General features: G+C 42.3%; 3 protein-coding genes across 3 annotated transcripts; all 3 read left to right on the forward strand.

Annotated features, from left to right (window-relative positions):
- Positions 1–192: 192 nt before the first annotated feature.
- On the forward strand, positions 193–3,760 carry swi5 (SWI5 homologous recombination repair protein). Its single transcript, XM_049739228.2, has 5 exons — positions 193–1,068; positions 1,276–1,324; positions 1,395–1,498; positions 1,642–1,736; positions 3,053–3,760. Exons 1-5 carry the CDS (start codon positions 965–967, stop codon positions 3,115–3,117), a joined length of 417 nt encoding a protein of 138 aa, XP_049595185.1. The 5' UTR covers positions 193–964; the 3' UTR covers positions 3,118–3,760.
- Positions 3,761–4,151: 391 nt separating this feature from the next.
- On the forward strand, positions 4,152–13,104 carry slc27a4 (solute carrier family 27 member 4). Its single transcript, XM_049739054.2, has 14 exons — positions 4,152–4,499; positions 5,649–5,810; positions 6,403–6,613; positions 6,683–6,866; positions 7,549–7,707; positions 7,836–7,905; positions 8,010–8,101; positions 8,251–8,360; positions 8,450–8,659; positions 8,930–9,056; positions 9,139–9,276; positions 9,340–9,504; positions 9,589–9,735; positions 9,813–13,104. Exons 2-14 carry the CDS (start codon positions 5,650–5,652, stop codon positions 9,968–9,970), a joined length of 1,932 nt encoding a protein of 643 aa, XP_049595011.1. The 5' UTR covers positions 4,152–4,499; position 5,649; the 3' UTR covers positions 9,971–13,104.
- Positions 13,105–15,607: 2,503 nt separating this feature from the next.
- On the forward strand, positions 15,608–19,284 carry ambp (alpha-1-microglobulin/bikunin precursor). Its single transcript, XM_049739161.2, has 14 exons — positions 15,608–15,907; positions 15,983–16,125; positions 16,294–16,370; positions 16,434–16,553; positions 16,889–17,407; positions 17,518–17,657; positions 17,747–17,817; positions 17,953–18,069; positions 18,145–18,246; positions 18,313–18,359; positions 18,505–18,595; positions 18,665–18,832; positions 18,893–19,060; positions 19,139–19,284. The coding sequence occupies exons 5-14, from the start codon at positions 17,291–17,293 to the stop codon at positions 19,159–19,161; spliced, it is 1,044 nt and encodes a 347-aa protein (XP_049595118.1). The 5' UTR covers positions 15,608–15,907; positions 15,983–16,125; positions 16,294–16,370; positions 16,434–16,553; positions 16,889–17,290; the 3' UTR covers positions 19,162–19,284.
- The last annotated feature ends 1,796 nt before the right edge of the window (positions 19,285–21,080 follow it).

Consider the following 21,080-nt stretch of genomic DNA (forward strand, 5'->3'; position numbering starts at 1 on the left):
TGTGAACTGGATCTAATTAGATTTTGAACATGTACCAAATGTTGTCCAGTGAGTGCACACCAGTGCATCAACAAAAACAGCTGCTCCATACATATTTGTTGGGAGTGTTTATGGGGTACAACCCATCTCGCATGAGCCATTAGCAGCCGCTGTGTGTGATCTTTCTAAAAAGAGAGAAAGTCTATGTCTCCTGTCTGAATTTTTCATTCCCACCCTCTCTGTCTTTGTACAAACTGATAAATAAGCAATGAATCCTGAGGACATAAAACCGAATGGACTTGATTTTATGTCCTGCATTGCTGGAAGCGGCACATTTTCTCCATTTTTTGTTCTCGCTCCATGAAGCCTTCACTCTTTCTGTGTTTTAAAAGCTAAATCTTTCACTGTCTTCCACTTCTACTTACCCAGTGAACCGTGAGGAGAATCTCCAGCCTCCAATGTGTGTTGCAACAGTAAAAGTCTTAAATTCTGTGTGTGTGTGCGTTGCATGCAGTACTTGACCTTTGCTTTGTTAATCCACCAGTGATTTAGATTTAGAGGGCCGGTAGCGGTGAATCAGTCTGAAAGCTTCAGATCTCCAGAGAGGTCTCAGTGTAGATTAACACCTGAGTATATACTGTACAGTATGTCAACGTTAGGGCAAAGGAAGTAGGACTCAAGTGTCAGGAAATTAATCGGTAATATGTTGCCCTCTAGTGGTTGCACTAAATAGTACTTTTAAATGCAGTGTGTTAGTTATTAGTCATAAAATGTTTATGTACTTTTGTTTCCATAATAATGCTTCCTAGCAGCACTCGCCTTTCTTCTACGTAACTTTTCTTTTTCGGCCGCCGTAGTTTTCAGTTCTAAAGCTCCGCCTATCAGGTTTTGACAACCAATCATATTTAAGAGTGACCATAACCCGCCATGTGTTTACTTCCTGTTTCTCTCTTTAAACACAAGCGAGCTACTTGTGAGTGTAAATATGAATTCTGAGGAATCGTCTGAAGATATCGGGGAACAAAATAACTCCGCAAGCCCAATTTCAACACCAGAAGGGAACAACTTAAAAAGAGGACTTTTGAAAAGGTTCGTATTTTTACGTTTGCTTGCTTGTCTATAAGTTAGACCGTGTCCTGTTAAGCCATTTCGAAGACTGCCATTTTATTTATTTTTAAGATGTATGTGTGACACGTTTTCTCTATATAATGTATTTATTTACTGTTCAATTCCAACATACGAACGACCTTAACACATTAAAGTTGCCTTTCACTTTAAAAATCATTCTTCCTGCAGAACTCCCTTCTCAAAAATGAGGAAAGTACATTCCAACTTCAAATCACCGGTACGTACCTACCTCAAATCCAAACACATTTCTCAAATATGAAGATGTATTTGTTTTGTTTACATCACAGGGTCAAATAACTAAGTCTAGTAAAGTTAGTCCTGAAGAAGAGGTGGAAGAGCTTGAGAAAAGGTCAATACAGTTGGATGCTGAGATTGCACAGCTGGAAATGGAGTGAGTACAGTTGCTTTTGTTCTTTTGAAATTATAATGCAGGTGGCTTATTTGAGTATTTATTTCAGGGGACAAATAGAAGATAAGACCATGAAATTCATGTTCAGTCTTCAGTCTGTCTAAAGTGAAGTTGTGTTTTGCCAGAGGATACAACGTGGAGGAGCTGGACTGTCACATTGATATGCTGCATGAGTACAACGACATCAAGGACATTGGACAGTCCCTCTTGGGCAGAATAGGTATGAAAAATGATCATATACACACACTGAAGATCAATACTATGATGGATGTACCTCCAGGTATAAAACTAGTGAAGTGTTTCTATGGTTCTGGAAAGTGTCTGGAAATTATTGGATAACACACATGAACAAAACATTAAAAACAAACACTACACTGTGTTTAGGAACATTTGGGACAGCTGTTTAGAGGAAACACACTTTATGGCTAATATGCAAGCCTGGTAGTATCGCAATTAAACAACCATCTCCTGTAGAATGAATGTCTTTTTCAAAAAGGTTTGTGTTAATTCTAATGAAAATAGTTTGCAATATGGAGAAAGGTATTTTGGGTAATCTCCTTTTGCACCGCTTGTGTGGCAAATTTGACAAACGGAAAAATCACTTTTTTGCCATTCATTGAATTAAAACTGAATTGTAATTCTGAAGACAACCAGTAGAGGCCACTGAAGTGTTGTTTTTTTTCTCCAGAGAATTTGAATGAATCCTAAGCGTTACCTTTGTACAGTATGTAAGCCTGGCTGAAAATGAGGAAGGCTATCGAATCGAAGCCTGTTAGGAAAGTTTAGATGAATCATAGGCTTAGCTAGTATGTATCATTAGAGGTGAGGACCTTTTACCCACTTTAGCACACAAAATGTGACAAGATGACATCTCCACCAGTTCTATTTTTGGTTTCACACATATAGATATACTTCCTATGCTTATCATGACTCATCCAGCATAGTTTTTTTAAAAGCTCAATAATGACTTCTTTGTAACTAGAGGTAGCATTTCCCTTCCAGCACAATGGCCCTCATTTACCACTTCGGCACAATCGCCATCTCTGTCCATCATTTCCACACGTGTACAGTCTGACACAAACGCACAGAAACTTCCTCCCTTCGGACTTCGCTCGCTCATTTGTGTTTCACAAAGAGCCCACGCTTGGACACGCCGTTTGACGTGCTACACGCCGTCACTCTGGTGGGCGGCCTGTAGTGAGAGAATGGTGATGTGAGGAGATGCTCTGCAGCATTCGCCGGAGACAACTGTCACTTTGTCTCTCGCCATGTGCATCTGTCAGCCACAGCATTGGACATCTTTTTTCTTTCAAACCACAAATGCACGGGTGGAGAGATTACTTAAACTATGTAAACAAAATGCTGCATGCTTCATCCAGCACAAAATAGTTGTTTAAAGCCATTGGGTTCTTGGAACACCCGAGATGTCAGCCTGGTCAGTGTTTTGTAGTTTATTTTAAGAAGACAAGAGGGAGGGGTGACCCTGCCATGAGTCAAAGGCAGGTTTAACTCCTCCTACTTTTCTGTGTCTTGCAGCTGCTCTACGCGGGACCACCGTGCGAGACCTCTACAGCCACTTTGGTCTGGAACTGGAGGACTGACAGTAAAAAAAAAAAAAAGAAAACTGTTTTGAAAAGGTTTGAAAGTATAGCACACAGTTTATTTGGACAGTCATCTAAACAAGACTCTATGAGACCATAGTTATGTTTATTTATTTTAACAATAGTGTCATTTAAAATATGGTAAAGCATTGCATGTTACTGGTTGCATTTGTCAGCATTTAACAAATTAGCCGCTTTGGATAAAGCTGTGCAGACAGTACAGATCCACAAAAAAGTTTCCTCATGAAATTAAATCACCAATTCAGTTCAGCTCGTCTGACATGTTGAGTATAGACAGAGTCGGGTGTGTCCTTATCTATCCTGAAACAGTTAGCGGGTTTTCTCCACGAGAGCAGCACAGGCATTTTTGTGGCCTTTAATAGTGCTGTGTATAGCAATATTCTTGGGTCTACTTTTAAGGCTAAGAGTGATCTTGTGTTCTTATCTTGAGGCATAGCGGTAGATCCGTCCCAGCAGATAACGTATTAAAAGGTGAACATTTATCTCTATAGACTTTGGTATTGTTGAAGACACCACCAAGACAAAATGTTGATAAAGCACTAGTTAAGACTGACAGTGAGATAAGTGACACTTTGCAATGTGAATGAAAATTGTTTATTAAATTAAAGGATGATTAACGTTATTAGTTACAGTGCACGTGTTGAAACGTTTCACTTGTTGAATAATAATAATGAAACATTTTAAGGACTGTCTGTTTCAGGATACTCAAATTAGGAGTTCGCGCATGCGCATTGGTGAACACAACGACCGGAACGCATGCGCTGTCGGCAATGCTTGTTAAACTCCCCCCTAGTTCCGCATCAGGGCCTTTTTCACTACCGGGTGCACAAATGCTCTGTGTCAATGAACAGCAGCAGCGGGCGGTAACAAGCGGGCAGGCCTAGCCGCATTTTCCTTCCTGTCAAGCTCTTTGCCCCTCCCTAGCCGTGACGTCGGCACAAATACAAGACTTCCATTTGTCGAGATCCCTGTCAATCACCGCTTATTCTCACGGCTCTGGCTGCAAGCTGCCCGCGGTGGGCGGGGGCTTGATGCGAAAACTATAAGGTCATTTGAATTACGACAATGCGAGGGCTTCATCATGCACAATGAAGCTAGAAAACATCGCGCATCGGCATAATGGACGAATGATGCTCGCCGGGTCACAGTCGACACGCTCAGCCAGGCCAATCGGAACGGAGGCGCTGTGCTATTAACGAGAGGGAGGAAGATCTCCGGTGCGCGTATTCGTTTCCGTGCGTCTCAAGCGGCCGTGCGCGAGGCGGAGGAGGCGACCAGCAGCAGGCTGGCCTGTAAGCCGATCAAGAAGCTTCGCGTCTGGGATTTCTTTTTTTGCATATTACACGCCGTGAGCGGGCCAGGTGAGAGGCGTTTGTGTCCGAGTGCGTGTAACAAAAGATTGACGTGATGATGGCCGTGCGCTTGTCCTCTGTCAACCTTGTGAGCGATCAGTGCGCTAAACCCATTTGACTGAGAGCTCGTTCGACCGCTTTACGCTGCTCCGGCAGCAATACGGCACATCCGCTGTGTTTTTTCGCGTTATTATACCGCACCAAGCATCCATCCACCCATCTGTATCATTTGCGCATGGCAGCACCTTCTTGTTGGACCTGCCCGTCCACACGGTCTCTCGAGGCCCTGTGTAAACGCGCACATGGCATACTCTCTGCCATCCCACAACTGCAATATGATGCTGCGTGCAAATTTCCGGGTGCAACAGCAACTGCTTACCTCGCCGCTCACATCTACGTTTTAAGGAAGAAGGAAGGCAAAGAGCTGACGAATATCGTAAGAATGCAACCTTCCATGACGCTCGATAATAGCCCGACGGCTGCGTTTTTTAATGTATATGACTGCATCATGAAAAGTTAACTTCATCCTGAGGTGTCATCGGATACCTTCCCAGCTGTCACTTCACACTTGTGACCTCCACCAGGGAGACTATAGGTTTCCTCTTTTAATCAATTAGCTAAAGATTCTAATTTGGTAGTTTGCCAATATCGAACCTGCATCATTGAGGTTGGTTATTCGAGGCTGTTTGATCAATGAGCGAAACACGCACAGTTGATTCTTTGATGCTTACTAAGGTTTGAGGTAATTGCGAGGTACTGACGTGACCCCACGATTTGTTTCGAGACATTTATGTGACGGGGCACTCGGGGTGACCGGACGCGCTCTGTCCTCTGGGTGCACGTTATGATCGGGCGGGGTCTGATCGGTGTCCACTTATAGTGAGCCCACTCGTATGCACGGTCCAAAACACCGAACAAATGGATGAGATCATGTCGGGTCATCTGACATAACGACAGTCGTGAACGCCCCACAAAAACTTTTAGGTCAGCTGTGTTACCGTAGAAAAAAATGCAGAGTAGCATTTTAATCCGACCATTTTTTAAGAATGTTTTGCGCCAATCCAGCACAATAAAAAGTCTTATCTCATGTAACCTTTCTTCAACTGAGGTGTTTTCTTGTCACACCTTTGACCCTTTGACACGCTTACGTCATTGCAGGATGCTGCGTTTAGCGTGTTGCACAGCCCTGCTGTTCGTCTTGAGGCTGCTGATTGGCCTGCCCTGGTTCCAAGTCCTGCCAGCCATCCTCATCTTCTATCTGGGTAGCGGAGGATGGCGCTTCCTGCGAATTTTCATCAAAACCATCGGCAGAGACTTGCAGTAAGTTTTGAGACAAGTGAATTTAAAAATCCCACATCCTCAGTGATCATCAATCAGAAGTATGAATTAGCATTCTAGTCATTGGCTTGGATTAAATGACAGAGATTCTTTCATAACTTTGTGGCAGACCAGGTTAGTGCATGATGGCAGTTGAATAGTTGGCCGGAAGAGCAAAACATTCTTCCCTAATGTGATAATGTTGACTGATGTCATCAATCACTCCTTTTGTAAACTAAGCAGTTGTGATTAAGTGGAAGAAATTGTGAAATTTGAATGGCTGCAGTGGTAACTGTAGTTTTGCTGATGTAGCAATAATTATATGGCACTCTATTATCGGGACCTTTACACCGTTGCTGCGTACGTGAAATACCAAGTGCAAGGTTTCCGTTTTGCCCCTCGGACCGTCACCTTTTTTATTGCACGTGTCATCGTTACTATCCTAGGTAAAAAAAAAAAAAATGACGGTATTATCTATAGTTGTTTTCTTACCATCATCACAAATGAATGGAATCATTTATATCATTGTTTTGATACTGAAAATTTTTGTTTGAAAGCGTTCTATAGATGCCAATGAGTCCTTTTTTTTCCTCAGCGCGGCAGTAGTGTTGCTGCGGGTCAAAATGAACGTCAAACGCCACTTACGGCAAAACAACACTATTCCCGCCATCTTCGCCGAGACGGTGCGTCGTCACCCCGACAAAACGGCGCTGATCTTCGAAGGCACCGGCGAGACGTGGACCTTCCGACAATTAGACGAGTACTCCAACCGAGTGGGCAACCTGCTGCTCCAACGCGGCTTTCAAGTACGCCAAATCCAGATTTGTAAACAACTCGCAGTGGTTTGACTCTGCTTTGTTTGTCTCAACCCTCAGGAGGGCGACGTGGTGGCTGTTTTCATGGAGAACAGGTCCCAGTATGTGGGACTGTGGCTTGGCATGGCCAAGATTGGAGTGGAGGCCGCGCTCATCAACTTTAATTTGAGACTCGAGGCCTTGGTGCACTGCGTAACCATTTCCAAAGCCAAAGCGGTGGTGTTTGGATCTGAGCTGACTGATGGTAAGGAGCGTTTGCTAGCTAGCAGGAAAGCTAGCTGAAACACCGTTGCATCCGTTTACTGCTGAGTGCTTTGGCATGAGACGTTAAGTGGGGCACAGAAAATGTACAGCGCTCTTATAATATTGAGGGGGCGGGGCCTCGCTTTGGTATCAGTCAATGGAGCTTTTAAATGGCTCATGAAAGAATGAAGTGATGGAATGTCAGCACACAACATTCTCTTAAGACTAAAAACAGTGAAGGCGATAAGATTGGGAGTTTGGTTCTGTAGCTGAAAGTGTCTTGAACTCATAGCAAGTTACTAAGCCTTATTTGAGTCGATTGCTAAGTGACTTGTTCAGTCTGTGACTAATATTAAGATTTCATTAAATGAAGTCTACCCAATTCATAATTGAACAAATAAACTATACTATGATGTCATTGCCTTACCTGCAGTATTTTTGCTTTTAAACATTCGAAGCTGCATTACTGTCGAACAACTGCACGCCAGCGTTGTGGAGTGCTCATAAATTAGTCATTAACTGCCTCGTGGCACATTTTTGGGTGACTGCCCAATGTTAAAATAAAAGAGGTGCTGAAGTCAGCCATTTTGCAGAGTAATTTATTTGATGGCTACTTAGCATTGAATCCTCCATATCTTCTTAATGGTTGTATCTATTTTAAAAAGGTGCTTTGTTTCCTCCAGCTGTGTTCGAGGTCCACGTTTCAATGGGGAAGACGGTGCAGATGTTTTGCTCTGGAGATTGGGACCCCAAACGGGTACCTCAGGGTACCGAGTGCCTCGAGCCGCTGCTGGCCGCTGCCCCGTCGCACCTGCCCAGTCGACCACAACGCTGCTTCACAGGTAAGAAGGCCACGCCTGGGGAATCTTCCAAACCAGCTGCAAGTATTTCTGAAACTGTCATGTAGTGGCATCGGTATGCAGAAAAACCTTTCCACCACTCCCTGTGATCTCACTGCTCTATTTTGCAGATCGCCTCTTCTACATCTACACGTCAGGAACCACCGGGATGCCTAAAGCGGCCATTGTTGTGCACAGCAGGTAGGAACTTTTTGATTTATACGTTTGGCCTTTTGTGCGCTGAGCACAAAAAGTGCTGCAGCAAACATAGTTTTAACTTGACTCTCACATTCCTCTGGTCAAAGGTATTACCGCATGGCCGCTCTGGTGTATTACGGCTTCAGGATGACGCCAGATGACGTCTTGTACGACTGCCTTCCACTCTACCACTCTGCAGGTAAACAAGCTTCTGTATCTTGACTTGTTTACAGTAAATAAAAATGTTAGAAGATATTGATCATATCTGATACTATGGAGATAGAGCCCAAGTGTGCGTGCTTTTACTTTTAAATAACATCCATGTGCTAATGTCTCTGTTGATGACAGGTAACATTGTGGGGGTGGGCCAGTGTATAATCCATGGCATGAGTGTTGTCATCAGAAAGAAGTTCTCTGCCTCCCGTTTCTGGGACGACTGCGCTAAGTACAACTGCACTGTAAATAAGCACACAAGTCATTTGTTTTATCTTGAGCATGTTTATTTCCTTCTTTTAAGGTAGACCCGTGTTCTCTTCTTGTCCTTCAGATTGTTCAGTACATAGGTGAGATTTGCCGCTACCTGCTCAACCAGCCGATACGCGACATGGAAAAACGGCACTGTGTGCGCATGGCGCTCGGGAACGGCCTGCGTCAGTCCATATGGGAGGAATTCATGACACGATTCAACATTCCGCAGATAGCCGAATTCTATGGTGCCACTGAGTGCAACTGCAGTTTAGGAAACTTTGACAACAAGGTAGGCGCGTGAGATGTGAGGAACCTGATTGTTTGAGGTCTGGTGAATGGCTGTCACTCAAAAAAAATTTGAAAAACATCCAAAAGTAAATTGCTTGGCACCTGAGGAGCGGGGAGCTGAGTATATTTCAGGGGAGGCTAGTGCCCCCCACGTTTCCCCCTCTACCTCCGCCAGTGAATGTGAACAGAAAGTTGTTTCCTGACACGGCATGAAGACAAGTTTTGCACCTTTGGTTCTCAATTCTGTTCTTGACGCTTGGGTGTCCTACAGGTGGGAGCCTGTGGCTTCAACAGTCAAATTCTACCCTTCATCTACCCCATCCGACTAGTGAGGGTAGATGAAGAGACCATGGAGCTCATCCGAGGGCCCGACGGTGTCTGCATTCCCTGTAAACCCGGTGAGTGGCTTCATCATTTCTGGATACTACTAGTGAAAACAAATCTGCGAAGTCCTCACTCTCCAAATGTTCATCTGTTTAGGCGAGCCTGGTCAACTGGTGGGCAGGATCATTCAGAATGACCCTCTACGCAGGTTCGACGGTTATGTCAATCAATCGGCAACCAGCAAGAAGATTGCTGAGAGTGTCTTCAAGAAGGGAGACAGTGCTTATTTATCCGGTAAGTGTGTACTGCCTCTACGCTATGCAGTTCTTTGTGTTTGATATTTTATCTTCTCAACAGGCGACGTGCTGATCATGGACGAGTGCGGCCATATGTACTTCAAGGACAGGACGGGAGACACGTTTCGCTGGAAAGGAGAGAACGTCTCCACCACCGAGGTGGAAGGGACACTCAGCAGGCTGCTTGACATGAAGGACGTCGTGGTCTATGGGGTGGAAGTACCTGGTAAAATCTTAATACTGGTTTAAGTCATCTGTTCTGACTTGAAAGGTTCACAGAAACTATCTCCATTTTTTTTTTTTTGTTTAGGTGCAGAAGGGAAGGCTGGGATGGCTGCCATCGCTGATCCAAATCACTCCTCTGACCTGGAGAAGTTTGTGAAGGATCTGGACAAGGCTCTTCCCCCATACGCCAGGCCGGTCTTCCTCCGCTTTCTCCCAGAAGTCAACAAAACTGGTAAAAGTGCTCTCCTTTTTTTTTTCTGTACATTCTCATTCATTTGAAATCCTAACATGTGTTTTCTATCTCGACAGGAACATTTAAATTCCAGAAAACAGATCTTCGACGAGAAGGCTTTGACCCTAAAGCGGTGTCAGATAGACTGTACTTCCTAGATTCCAGCAGAGGGCGCTATGTGCTGCTGGATGAGGAGTTGTACCGCTCCATACTTTCAGGGAAACATAAATTGTGATAACGGAGCTTGCCTCGACATCTCCCACGTGTATGTATGCACACGCTCACACGCAAACGGATTCAAAAATGAAGATTTGTGATCAAGATGGAAAATTACAGCAACTGAAATAGCCACATTCCCGGAGCCCCATTTTGGATTGCTACAACACACACAGCAGTGCTCTCCCTTCATCCCCTGCTGAAGTCTCCCTAGCGACCCCTTTGGCTACCTCAGTTATCACACACACATGAAGCCAGTAACCAGATATCTCTGGTAGCTTGAAACCAACCACATTGAGTCTGTTTTTGCTGGACCACCCAAAAAAAAAAAAAAAAACAAGACACACATGCACAAACACACACTTGAAGGATGCTGAGAGGGATTGTCACATCAGAGAAGTCGTCTGTCTTCTTTTTTTTTATTTTTTTGTCTTTTGACTTGCAAAAAGGCTCCAAGTGAGCTTCGTCAACTTTGGCTGACACCGGACGACATGTGGAAAAGGCATCAAGTGTTGTGGAGCGCAATACTCGGAAAACACCCCGCAGGAGCTGATGTGATTCAAAGCGTTTTAGTCAAATAAGTTGCACCAAATATTTCCTTTGTTTACATATTTAATGGGAATGGAAGTTATTTATGTTCGCCATAGCCATCAAAAATGTCGTTTTTGTTTGACAACATCTCTCAAGCTTTATTTGTATGCAGTTGTGCTGCAGAAAGTAAATTTTTTTGTGAGGTTTGTTTTGTAACTCCAAAGGCGTAATGCAAACACACTGAAACAAAATCGGAACGTAATGAATTTATAGTATCGTTTGAATTACAAGGAATTAAGTTGCAATATAACTAGTACATGCGTCAAAATGACAACAATTCTCATTATGGCTTTTAACATTACGACTTAATCTGTTCTTGCAACATCCCAACTAAGTTCTAGGAACAAAGTGATCTTGTTCTAGTAACATTGCAACTTGTTTCTTGTAATTTCACAACAATTTACAATTATGAGTTTCATTCTTGTAAAGGTACAACTTAATTTTCAGAACAATGCGACTTTTCCAGTAACATTACAATTCATTTTTCTGAAGGTTATGACGTTGTAACATTCCAAAGCATTTTTTGTGACATTACATTTTGTCCCCTACCTTTTTTTTTTTTATTTTAAATGTGGCCCAAATACTCCTTTGTGCATGACTGACTCGGGCAACGCAACGCTATGCGGTTTTGTTCCGTTAGACAGCACTTTTTGTGTGTCTGTGTTTGAAGGAAACACCTTTTTAATGAGCACCTTCAATTGAGCCGAAAAAGATCCAAATACGGTTCGAGTAGGAAAAAACTGGGAAAGTCCAAAATGTCTCATTTGTATTTATTTATTTTATTTTTTTTTGCAGTGTCTGTCATCAGCAGTTGTAAAGGCATGAATGAGCATCCTCAAGCAGTGCCTTACTTGTGATTTGCAGGCCCTGACCCACTGGCATCCACAAAGTACAAAATATGAAGTGTGGTTCTCAGGGTCGCTTTTTATTTTTTTTTTAATTCAGCTTCTGTCTCCAAAGGTTTTGTCCCTTTTTCTTCTTCAGGTGCACCCACCAAAACGTCCGGACCAACTGGCTAAATGATCAAATCCTCCATGTTTATGTTTGTAGCTCTGTTTCATTCACTGCTCCGTCCTGCTAACATCTTTCCTTTTTACATTCTTACAACCATAAAAAAATAGAAGAATGCAAACTGGAGTGGTTTCTTGTCATGCACTTTGAGACGTGTGACAAGAAACCAAACTGAGTTTACCCATCAGCTGAGGTTTATTTTTTATTTTTTTGTCTGCTCCACTTCCTACTGGTAATAAAAAAAAATGTAAAAAGACGGTGATGGATGGCAACGTTTATCTCATGGGAGCACTTGAGGGCTGTTAATGATGCTTCCAAGAGTCAACTTTGACCCATGAAGGGGGCGCGTGACTTAATGGCCTTACAGGAGCAGCACACTAAAATGTATGGTTTCCATTTTCACATTTTTTTATGATCTTAAATTATTATTTTTGAGAAACGATTAATTATATTTTGATCTGTCAATGTTTGTGTATTTTTCATGTTGTGTTTGTGTGAAAATTTTGATTTGTGTGATTATTTTTTTCATCGTTGGGAAGGGTTCATGCCTAAGTGGAAGACAATCTGCTGCAAACATGTATGTGTAAGATTTCTGAAATTGTCTCATTTTAAGCTAAATAGTTTTTGGAAATTCTGTGTTGGAATTTGACTGAAGGTGTCATGCAGTAAAAGGGAATGCATGTTTTGATTTTGAGACTTGTAGGATAAAAAGGGGTGCTGCGTTAAAAAAAAAAAATCAAATTACAGCACACTTAATAGCGACTTGTCACATTCTGGTTGAAATCACACTGGTCATGCAAATTGTGAGTTTTTGTTTTCGTTTTGTTTCAACGATGAGCAACCGTGTTAGTGTTATCGAAGACTTGTGGAGGAGATGTGCACTCGAGAGACCAACCTATTAGTATACAAACAATTTAAAAAGTATTTTCTTTTTCTTGTGTTGCACTGTGATTCCATGAGTAAATACGAATACATCTAATGATTATAATTTATTCGGAAATGTCCCTGTACTGGCTTTTGATTGGCCTTTTTAAATGATCGGAATCATCTGTAATATAGATTCACCGTGTTTTACATTGTGATTGACATCCAACACACAACTTAAACTTAAAAAGTGATTTAATACAATCTGCGAGACTTCAGTACAACAAAATTTGAAGAACTACTGTACTGTATAACATGTTTATGTAGCACTCTTGTCTCTCTACCCCAATCAACACGTCCCAACCTTATTCTTGCACTTTTTATTTTTCCCCCTCCTCCCATTAATGACATGAAGCGACGCTAGAGAAGGAAAAAAAATTGTACATGAGTGCTTTAAAGCTTTTTTGTTTATTTTGTTTTGAGATATGATGTCCCTGCACAGGTGGCAGCTCTCAGCTCACACAGTGTGTGTGGAATATAAAAGGTGTGTGAAGTGTGCTGTGTGTCTGCGACACACACACCGATGTCCTCTTATCCACCATATTGTTGCATATGTGAATTTCAAGCAAATGAGAAAGGCTGTTGTGAAAAATGAAAGATCGTGAATAAAACCATACAAATTCTTCACTCGTTGGTGACGTATATCCTTTCTCCCATATGGCTCCACGCTTTTTTGTTGTTCGAATATTTGCCACTTTAACCTGTACAACTGAGTTTATTATTCGATAACGTAGTTGCATTAATATGCACACCCTTTTACAACTGGGATGTGACTGGATTGAGAATTAAGCCTCCCACCATTTAGCGTACCCTAAATGAAGTTCAGATGTTCTAGTAGGCTTTACCCTAATGTTTGTTTTTCTTTCTTGCAGAAGCCGCTGCTGATAATTCCTTCCACCAATTCCAGCTGAAGAAAAACAGTATGATGCCACCATCAGCATGGCGTTGATCTTGTGATCAGCAGGTTCGTGTATATCAACATTGATTTACAGCAAAAAAGAATGACCCAATAACCCCAAATCTCATGACACCAAAGCCTTTTGTGCTTGTGAGGTCCCCACATGAACCTCAGCTGATACTCCAAAACCACAAAGCTACGATTTATTGCCCTCACTGAATTGATCAGAGCCAGACGCTTGTTTTGGCTTCTCCAACTCTTGGCCCCCGTTTCCTGCTCCCTGCTGCTGCTCAGCCGTGATTGGCTGACCACTGGGTGGGTGGATCGCACAGAATAAACAAATGTCGCTGCAGAGAGGATTTGAGTCCACTTGGATCACAACTCGCTCCCGTGCCCCGTTTTTGCAGCTCATCCACCTCACCTCAGTCCATTATATCCGCTCCCCCGCCCCTCTCCACGCCACCATGAGGACCGCCGTGGTGGCTGTTGCCATGGTGATGTTGTGTACATCGATGGCGAGCAGGGATGTGAAGCCGCAGAGGGATTTCAACTTGCAGAGGGTACGTTCGACTTCACGTTCTTTTGAGGACATTTATTTTGCATACAATTATTGCTGGCAATTTTTAGAAATATGTAAAAAAAAATATTTTAAAGACCAGCAATAATCTGAGTAATTTTAATATCGCTGACAAACTATTATGTTGTGTGTTCTCAAAGAATGTTCCTTTTTGTTGTTTTGTAATCAAGCTCTTTCTTTGACATTGACTAAAACTCTGCTGGTTACCCTAAATGACCTTGAATGTTATCTTAAAAGATAACACGAAACTGATTATTTAATGTTGGCCACAAATGACCTATATGGAGCACTTTTACTCACTTTTGTGTACTTTTTTTCAGGCAGAATATGACTTATTTATGTATGCGAGTTTTTAGTTTGCAGGTAGGTGGTACCGGGTGGGCCTGGCGTATGACTCGGCAAGCTTTGTCCCATACAGGGACAAACTGAAGGTCTCCCTGGGTGTCGTCACAACGCAGGCAAACGGCAACGTTAATCTCACAATGTGGGACGCCACGTAAGTGTTTTGGCGTTCCCTACTTCTTATTTGACAGCGAAAATTTGACACTTTGTCTTGTAGGCCTGCAGGATGTCAAAGTAAAATGTACTACTATGAGAAAGCAAATCTTCCAGGACAATTTACATACTTTAGTACACGTAAGTGACTCATTACTTTTATTGGTCAGTGTGTTATGTTGGCTGATTGTTTTCTGGGGGTTTCTATGCGTAGGTCACAACATGGTGAAGGACATCACTGTTGTGGACACAAACTATAGTGAATATGCCGTGGTGCTCAAACACAAAGTGTTTCATAGAGAGTACACCCAGGTGGCCCTCTATGGTGAGACACACACGCACAAGTGCACTCGCAGGAACGTCGCAATGATCACGCATTTGCTCGCAGGTCGCACACCCAGGGTGAGGGTTGACGTCATTCAGAAGTTTAAAGCCTTCGCTTTGTCTCGAGGATTTCCAAGAGAAGCCATTCTCACCCCGCCGCTCGCAGGTATAAATTGGCAGGCAGCAATAAATAATTTTTGTGGCTTTTTTTTAGAACACATTGAAATGAAGGAACACACTGCACACTCCCACAAAAAAAAGAGAAAAAAATATTTAAAAATCATATTCTATGGAAATGACTGGATTAAAGTTATTGCATTTTTTTTCAACCAACAGACAATTGCCCTCCATCACCTTCTGGATAGGTGAGTTAATTGATAATTAAATATTTAAATGCATGAGGATTCATAATGTATTCAGCACGTCTTCACTATGTGTGTTAAAATCTGCAGGTCCCTTGTTGCTTCTCCATTGTATTGACTTGGCCTTTTACCTGCCATCAGTTACTGTAAACACCTTTTTCAATAATAACCTGACTATGAGGATGATGATGTAAACAAATCTGCTGACTCACATTTCCATAAATAAATCATTTACAGATGACAACACTATCCTCCAAACTGTGTCGTTTTTTTTGTTTTACTTGTTTTTTTTTTAACAATATTGATTTTTTTATTTTTGCCCCACAACAAAATGCCTTTTCTGCTAAACATTTAATTGCTCCGTGTTAGTGTTTAATATCCATTCTGACTCCAATGGCGTCCAAATATCGTTTGGTTGTGTCGTGCTGACGTTATTTCTATGTACGTGTCCATCCCTTAAATAACCACAAGGGGGCAGACAAACAACGGTAGCGCTCGATAAATTGACCTTTTCTCTCTTTTCTTTTTTTATTCTTAGTGGTAGCGTCTCATTTTTTCTTGTTTACAAACGCAGACACGTGCACACAGAACTTTGCTCGACCGCCTACATAAAGTCAACATGACAATCTTAGCTTTTTTACGGGGAATGACTAACTTTCTGGCAGAGAAACTATGAAGCCAAGAATTCGGAGTTTGTTGTTTTTGTTTGTCTTTGACTGGATCCTGCATGGTGAAAGTCAAATTGTCCCTCAGGAGAGCTTTGATCTGGACCAGGTGAGCATAGCTCGAACCCAAGTTTGATTGTTTTTCAACATAGTTCATGCTTGATGATATTATGCTTCCTTGCAGTTCACGGGGAAGTGGTACGAGGTGGCAGTTGTTTCTGACTGTCCTCATTATATGCAAAAGAAGAAAAGAAACCCCGTCATTGTCATTTTGGACCTGAAACCCTCTGAGCAGGGGAACGTCACTGTGCTGGCCACAGTTCCCAGGTAAAGCTGAAAGTACAGCTTTATGGTTTCTAATGAAGGGGAAAAGATATTAAAAGTCACCAGAAAAATATAATACTCCAGCAAAATACCTGGAAAATCAGTACAGTCGCTAAAAAATTGTACTTTGCACAATACACTTGACTGTTTTTGGTTTTTTTTTTTGCATAGGAATGGCTTATGTCATCAGACATCCACTCAGTATGCTTCAACTGACACCGCGGGACAATTTTTCTACCACGTCCCAAGTAAGTTTCAATAACTGTCCATAGCCCACCACCACATTAATAAACTGCATTACCTCCCTCAAGGGTTTGGCGTGGATGTTGATGCCTACGTGGTCCGGACCGACTATGACCAGTATGCCATGTTGGGGTTGCTGAGCACGGAGATAGCATCCCAGAACAAGACCACCATCTTCAAACTTTACAGTGAGTTTTATTATCAAATTAGTTATTTTTTTAAAAGTTAAATTTTAGCAAATGAACAATTAGTAAATGTGAAATTTATTTTAAATGATTAATTTTGCTAATTAAAATTGTATCATATTATTTGAAATAAAATAATAGATAAAATAACAGCCAAATTATAAATACTACTAAATATATTGCATATTGTATTATTTTTTATTGTGAAAACATGATGTGCTAACCTATACCAATTCAACATATATATATATATATATATATATATATATATATATATTTCAATATTTGAGGCTGGTTTGTTATAAAAAAAATTACGGTTGTGATTGTGTCTTTGTTAGATCGATCTTTGGATGTTAGGCAAGCCGTGCTGGACGACTTTCAGATGCTGGTCCGAACATTTGGAATGAGGGATGACATCATTATTAATGAGAACAAAGGGACTAATACATGTTTGTGAAACTTGACACACGACTCGACTCTCTGTTGTCTTGAGCCCGTCAGTAACTAAAATGATCAAGGTTAATTCCTAAAACAAAAAGTAACAAGCACCACACACCACACATCAGTTATTCATTAATCCCTGAAATAATCACATATTGATTTTGCCAAAATTCTGAAGTCCGTCAGTGGATGAGTGGTAGAACTTTGCTCTTTCACTTGTTTGCATTGTCTGCCGAAGCACACATATAACACAGGGTCAATGCTCCTCATATGAACCAGAGCATCGAAAGACTGTGATCATGCAGAAAGCTGTGTTTCTAGCTTTTACGCTAATCCTGGAATGGACCTGCAGCAGCCAGGCTCTGGTTCTCCCAGAACCTCTGTATCCTACGCAGGAGAACTTTGACCTAACCAGGGTAAGTGGCACTTCTTTCTTGAAGAAACTTCTACCTCCTCATTTTTTTGTTCCGTACTGGACTAAAATGTGCTTTGCTACCAAAGTATAGAATCAATATTTTTATTCCAGTTTTTAGGGACTTGGCATGATGTCGCTGTGGCCAAGACATGCCGTCATGATTGCCCCGCGAAGGACTCTGCAATCGGCAAACTGGTGCTGCAGAAAGGTTCCGCTGAGGATAAACTGCAAATGACCAGAACAGTACTCAAGTCAGTGCATGTTGTTTTGCTCTTCATACACTTTTACAGCATGCGCAATTACTCACAAGTGAAGATTTTTTTTTCCCGTGTGTGTTTAGAAATGGGACCTGTAAGCACAAAAGTGGAGACTATAATCTAACTCCAACACCGGGACGTTTTCGTTATGCAAGTATGTTTCTCTCTCATCGTAAATAAGATACCGAGAACTAGAGTGGGGAAATGTTATTTTGTAGGAAAGTGCTGTTCTCGGTGGCTCCAACGACTGCGACGTCCATTTGTGTGACTCTGCTTACTTTTGCCGCAGAGTGGGACGCCCAAGTGGACGCCTACGTGGTGCACACTAACTACGAGGAATACGCCCTCATGATAATGATGAAGGAGAGATCAGCGGGCCAGAACTGCACCACAGTGAAGCTTTACAGTGAGTGGACGCTCATCATGCAGCATGGCTTTGCTGGGCTTTGTCCTCAGCCGGGTTGTTGCAATCTTCCCGCAGGTAGGACCATGGAGGTGAGGGACACGGTGCTGGATGACTTTCAAACGCTGGTCGGAGAACAAGGGATGAGCGACGACAACGTTGTCATTAAACTTAACAAAGGTATGGCACAAAGCAGCAACATTGATACTTTCCAAATGGCAGTTTCTCCAGCAGATGTTTTTACAGGTGACTGTGTTCCTGGTGAGCAGGTGGAAGAGCCAATTGTGGTCGAGGTAAGTTATTATTTCTTCAATATGCTCTGTTAAGTTAATTAGTGATTTGAGTGGAACTGCTTTGTACCTATGTTATCAATAATCAAGGGCTGAGCTACATATAAGAAGAAAAAATATGTTCATGTTGTTCATGTTTGTGAGACAGAAGGTGAAGAGGGACGTAGAATCAACTAAGCCGCTGGAAGAAATGGAATTTGAAGGCTCTGCTGACGACACCCTCATGTTCAACGGATCAGGTAAGAGCAGCAAAAATAAAAGAGTCAATCGAAAGACGTCAGAGGGTCAGATCTTTGTCATCCCCTCAGAGGTGTGCAGTCTAGGAGTGGAGGCGGGGCCTTGTTTTGGTATACATCCCCGCTACTTCTACAACTCCAGCGCCATGAGTTGTCAGATGTTCCACTATGGAGGTTGTCTGGGCAACAAGAACAACTTTAAGAGCGAGAGGGAGTGTCTGCAGAGGTGCCGCACTGAAGGTGAGCATGGGAGAGCTTAGTATTTTTTGAGATGGTGATGCCATTATTCCTTCCTTGCAGCGGTGTGTCGTCTCCCCCTGACCGCCGTGACGTGCTCGGGTGAGCCCCTCAACTGGTCTTTTGATTCCACCCTGGGCGAGTGTGTGCCTTACAAAGCAGGCTTCTGCCAGACCAACGGCAACAAGTTCTACAGCAAGGCCGAGTGTGATGAGTACTGCGGCGTAAAAAGTGAGGGGGCCACATGCCGTTTGAAAGGCGCCTCGTGAAATATTTCATTTGATATTCTTTTTTTTTTCTCTTCAACAGATGCAAAACTCTTGCAAGACTAAGGGGAACATCCAAAGCTTTTTGACTGTCAAAATTCCAAACACCGACTGCAATTTATTTGAAGGGGAAATGTCTTTGGATATTATGCCAGAACACTTTGCAAATAAAGAAATGAAATGTGAAAATTAATGTCTTGTCAATTTCCCTCGTTAAACACACCTGATTCAATGATCAGGCTCCTGCAGAACGTGAGGATGAACTTACACCGAGCGCCAAAAGTCCCAATGATTGTGAGCAGCAGGGGGGGCCCCATTTCAACCCCTTACACTGAGTGCCAAGCAGGGAAGAAATGGGTACCATTGTTATAGTCACTGGTATGACTCGGCAGGGGTTTGAACCCACAACCTCCCAAACTCAGGGCGGACACTCTCCTCTCAGGCCACTGAGCTGGTAAACACTTGTATCGTAGGATAACACTTATAGTCGTTTTTAAATGACGTGTATGTAAATATTGTTATCCAATATATCTACTGCAATTTCACATTAGATTGCTGGTTTGAAATTTGCTTTTAATATTATTATTTTTAATAAACATTTGTTAAAACTTGTCTGGTGTTTTATTCCTTGTTTCTTTATTCGCCAATTAAAACATGAAAATCAGCTTAATCATGCATTTTATTATTTTTTTTTACCTCGTGTAGTGTACCAAAATATCCCATAATTATCTGCCTAAATAATTGTGACTAATTTAAAACTATTCTACTTGTTAATACCTACAAAATAACATATTCTAACCGGAGATTGCATTGACCTAATTTTCACATGGTCCTTGTTTACATTTTGCATTTGACACTGACAGCTGTCAAGTGCCACGTTAGGGCTCTTCTTGTGTACGTTTTATTTGTTATGGGTTTTCTTTTGTAAGTTTAACTTTGGGTACTTCGAAAGTGTCATTTTAAATTGTACTTTGCTAGGTGTTCGTGTACACAACGTGTTGTGATGACATCTGCTCTGGAGTCTTCAGCTAGTCGCTTGTGAGCTGCTCCATAAAAGCAGACATGTTCCACGTACCGAGAGCAAGGCTTCCATAGGGTAGTGGTTAGTGCTCTGGGCTTTCACCCCAGCGACCCATGTTCGAATCTCAGTGGCATCCAAAAAGTTTTATCATAGAAAATTTGCAACACAGGTGCTCGTGTAACCATAAAACCATACATGTCCCATAGATTGAGAGCAAGGCTTCCATAGGGTAGTGGTTAGAGCTCTGGGCTTTCACCCCAGCGACCCAGGTTCGAATCTCAGTGGGGCCCCAAAAATTTTATCATAGAAAATTTGCAACACAGGTGCTCGTGTAACCATAAAACCATACATGTCCCATGCATTGAGAGCAAGGCTTCCATAGGGTAGTGGTTAGTGATATGGGCTTTCACCCTAGCGACCCAGGTTCGAATCTCAGAGCTAGTGTTAGGGTTAGGGTTTGAGCTAGGGTTAGGGCTAGGATTAGGGTTAGGGTTTTTTTAAAATGGTAGGGTTTGAGCTAGGGTTAGGGCTAGGGTTAGAGGTAGTATTAGGGTTAGAGCCAGAGTTAAGGTTAGGGTTACAGTTAGGGTTAGGATTGGGGTTAGAGCTAGGGTTAGGGTTAGAGCTTGGTTTAGGGTTAGAGCTAGGGTTAGGGTTTGAGCTAGGGTTAGGGCTAGGGTTAGAGTTAGTGCGAGGGTTAGAGCTAGGGTTAGCGGTAGGGTGAGGGTTAGAGTTAGCGGTAGGGTTAGGGTTAGAGTTAGAGCTAGGGTTAGAGTTAGTGCGAGGGTTAGGGTTAGAGGTAGGATTAGGGTTAGGGTTAGAGCTAGGGTTAGGGTTAGAGCTAGGGTTAGGGTTACGGTTAGAGCTAGGGTTAGAATTAGAGTGAGGGTTAGGGTTAGAGCTAGGCTTAGGGTTAGGGTTTGAGCTAGGGTTAGGGTTTGAGCTAGGGTTAGGGTTAGTATTA

This window comes from Syngnathus scovelli, chromosome 13 (genome assembly GCF_024217435.2).
Source record: "Syngnathus scovelli strain Florida chromosome 13, RoL_Ssco_1.2, whole genome shotgun sequence".
Classification (NCBI taxonomy): domain Eukaryota; kingdom Metazoa; phylum Chordata; class Actinopteri; order Syngnathiformes; family Syngnathidae; genus Syngnathus; species Syngnathus scovelli.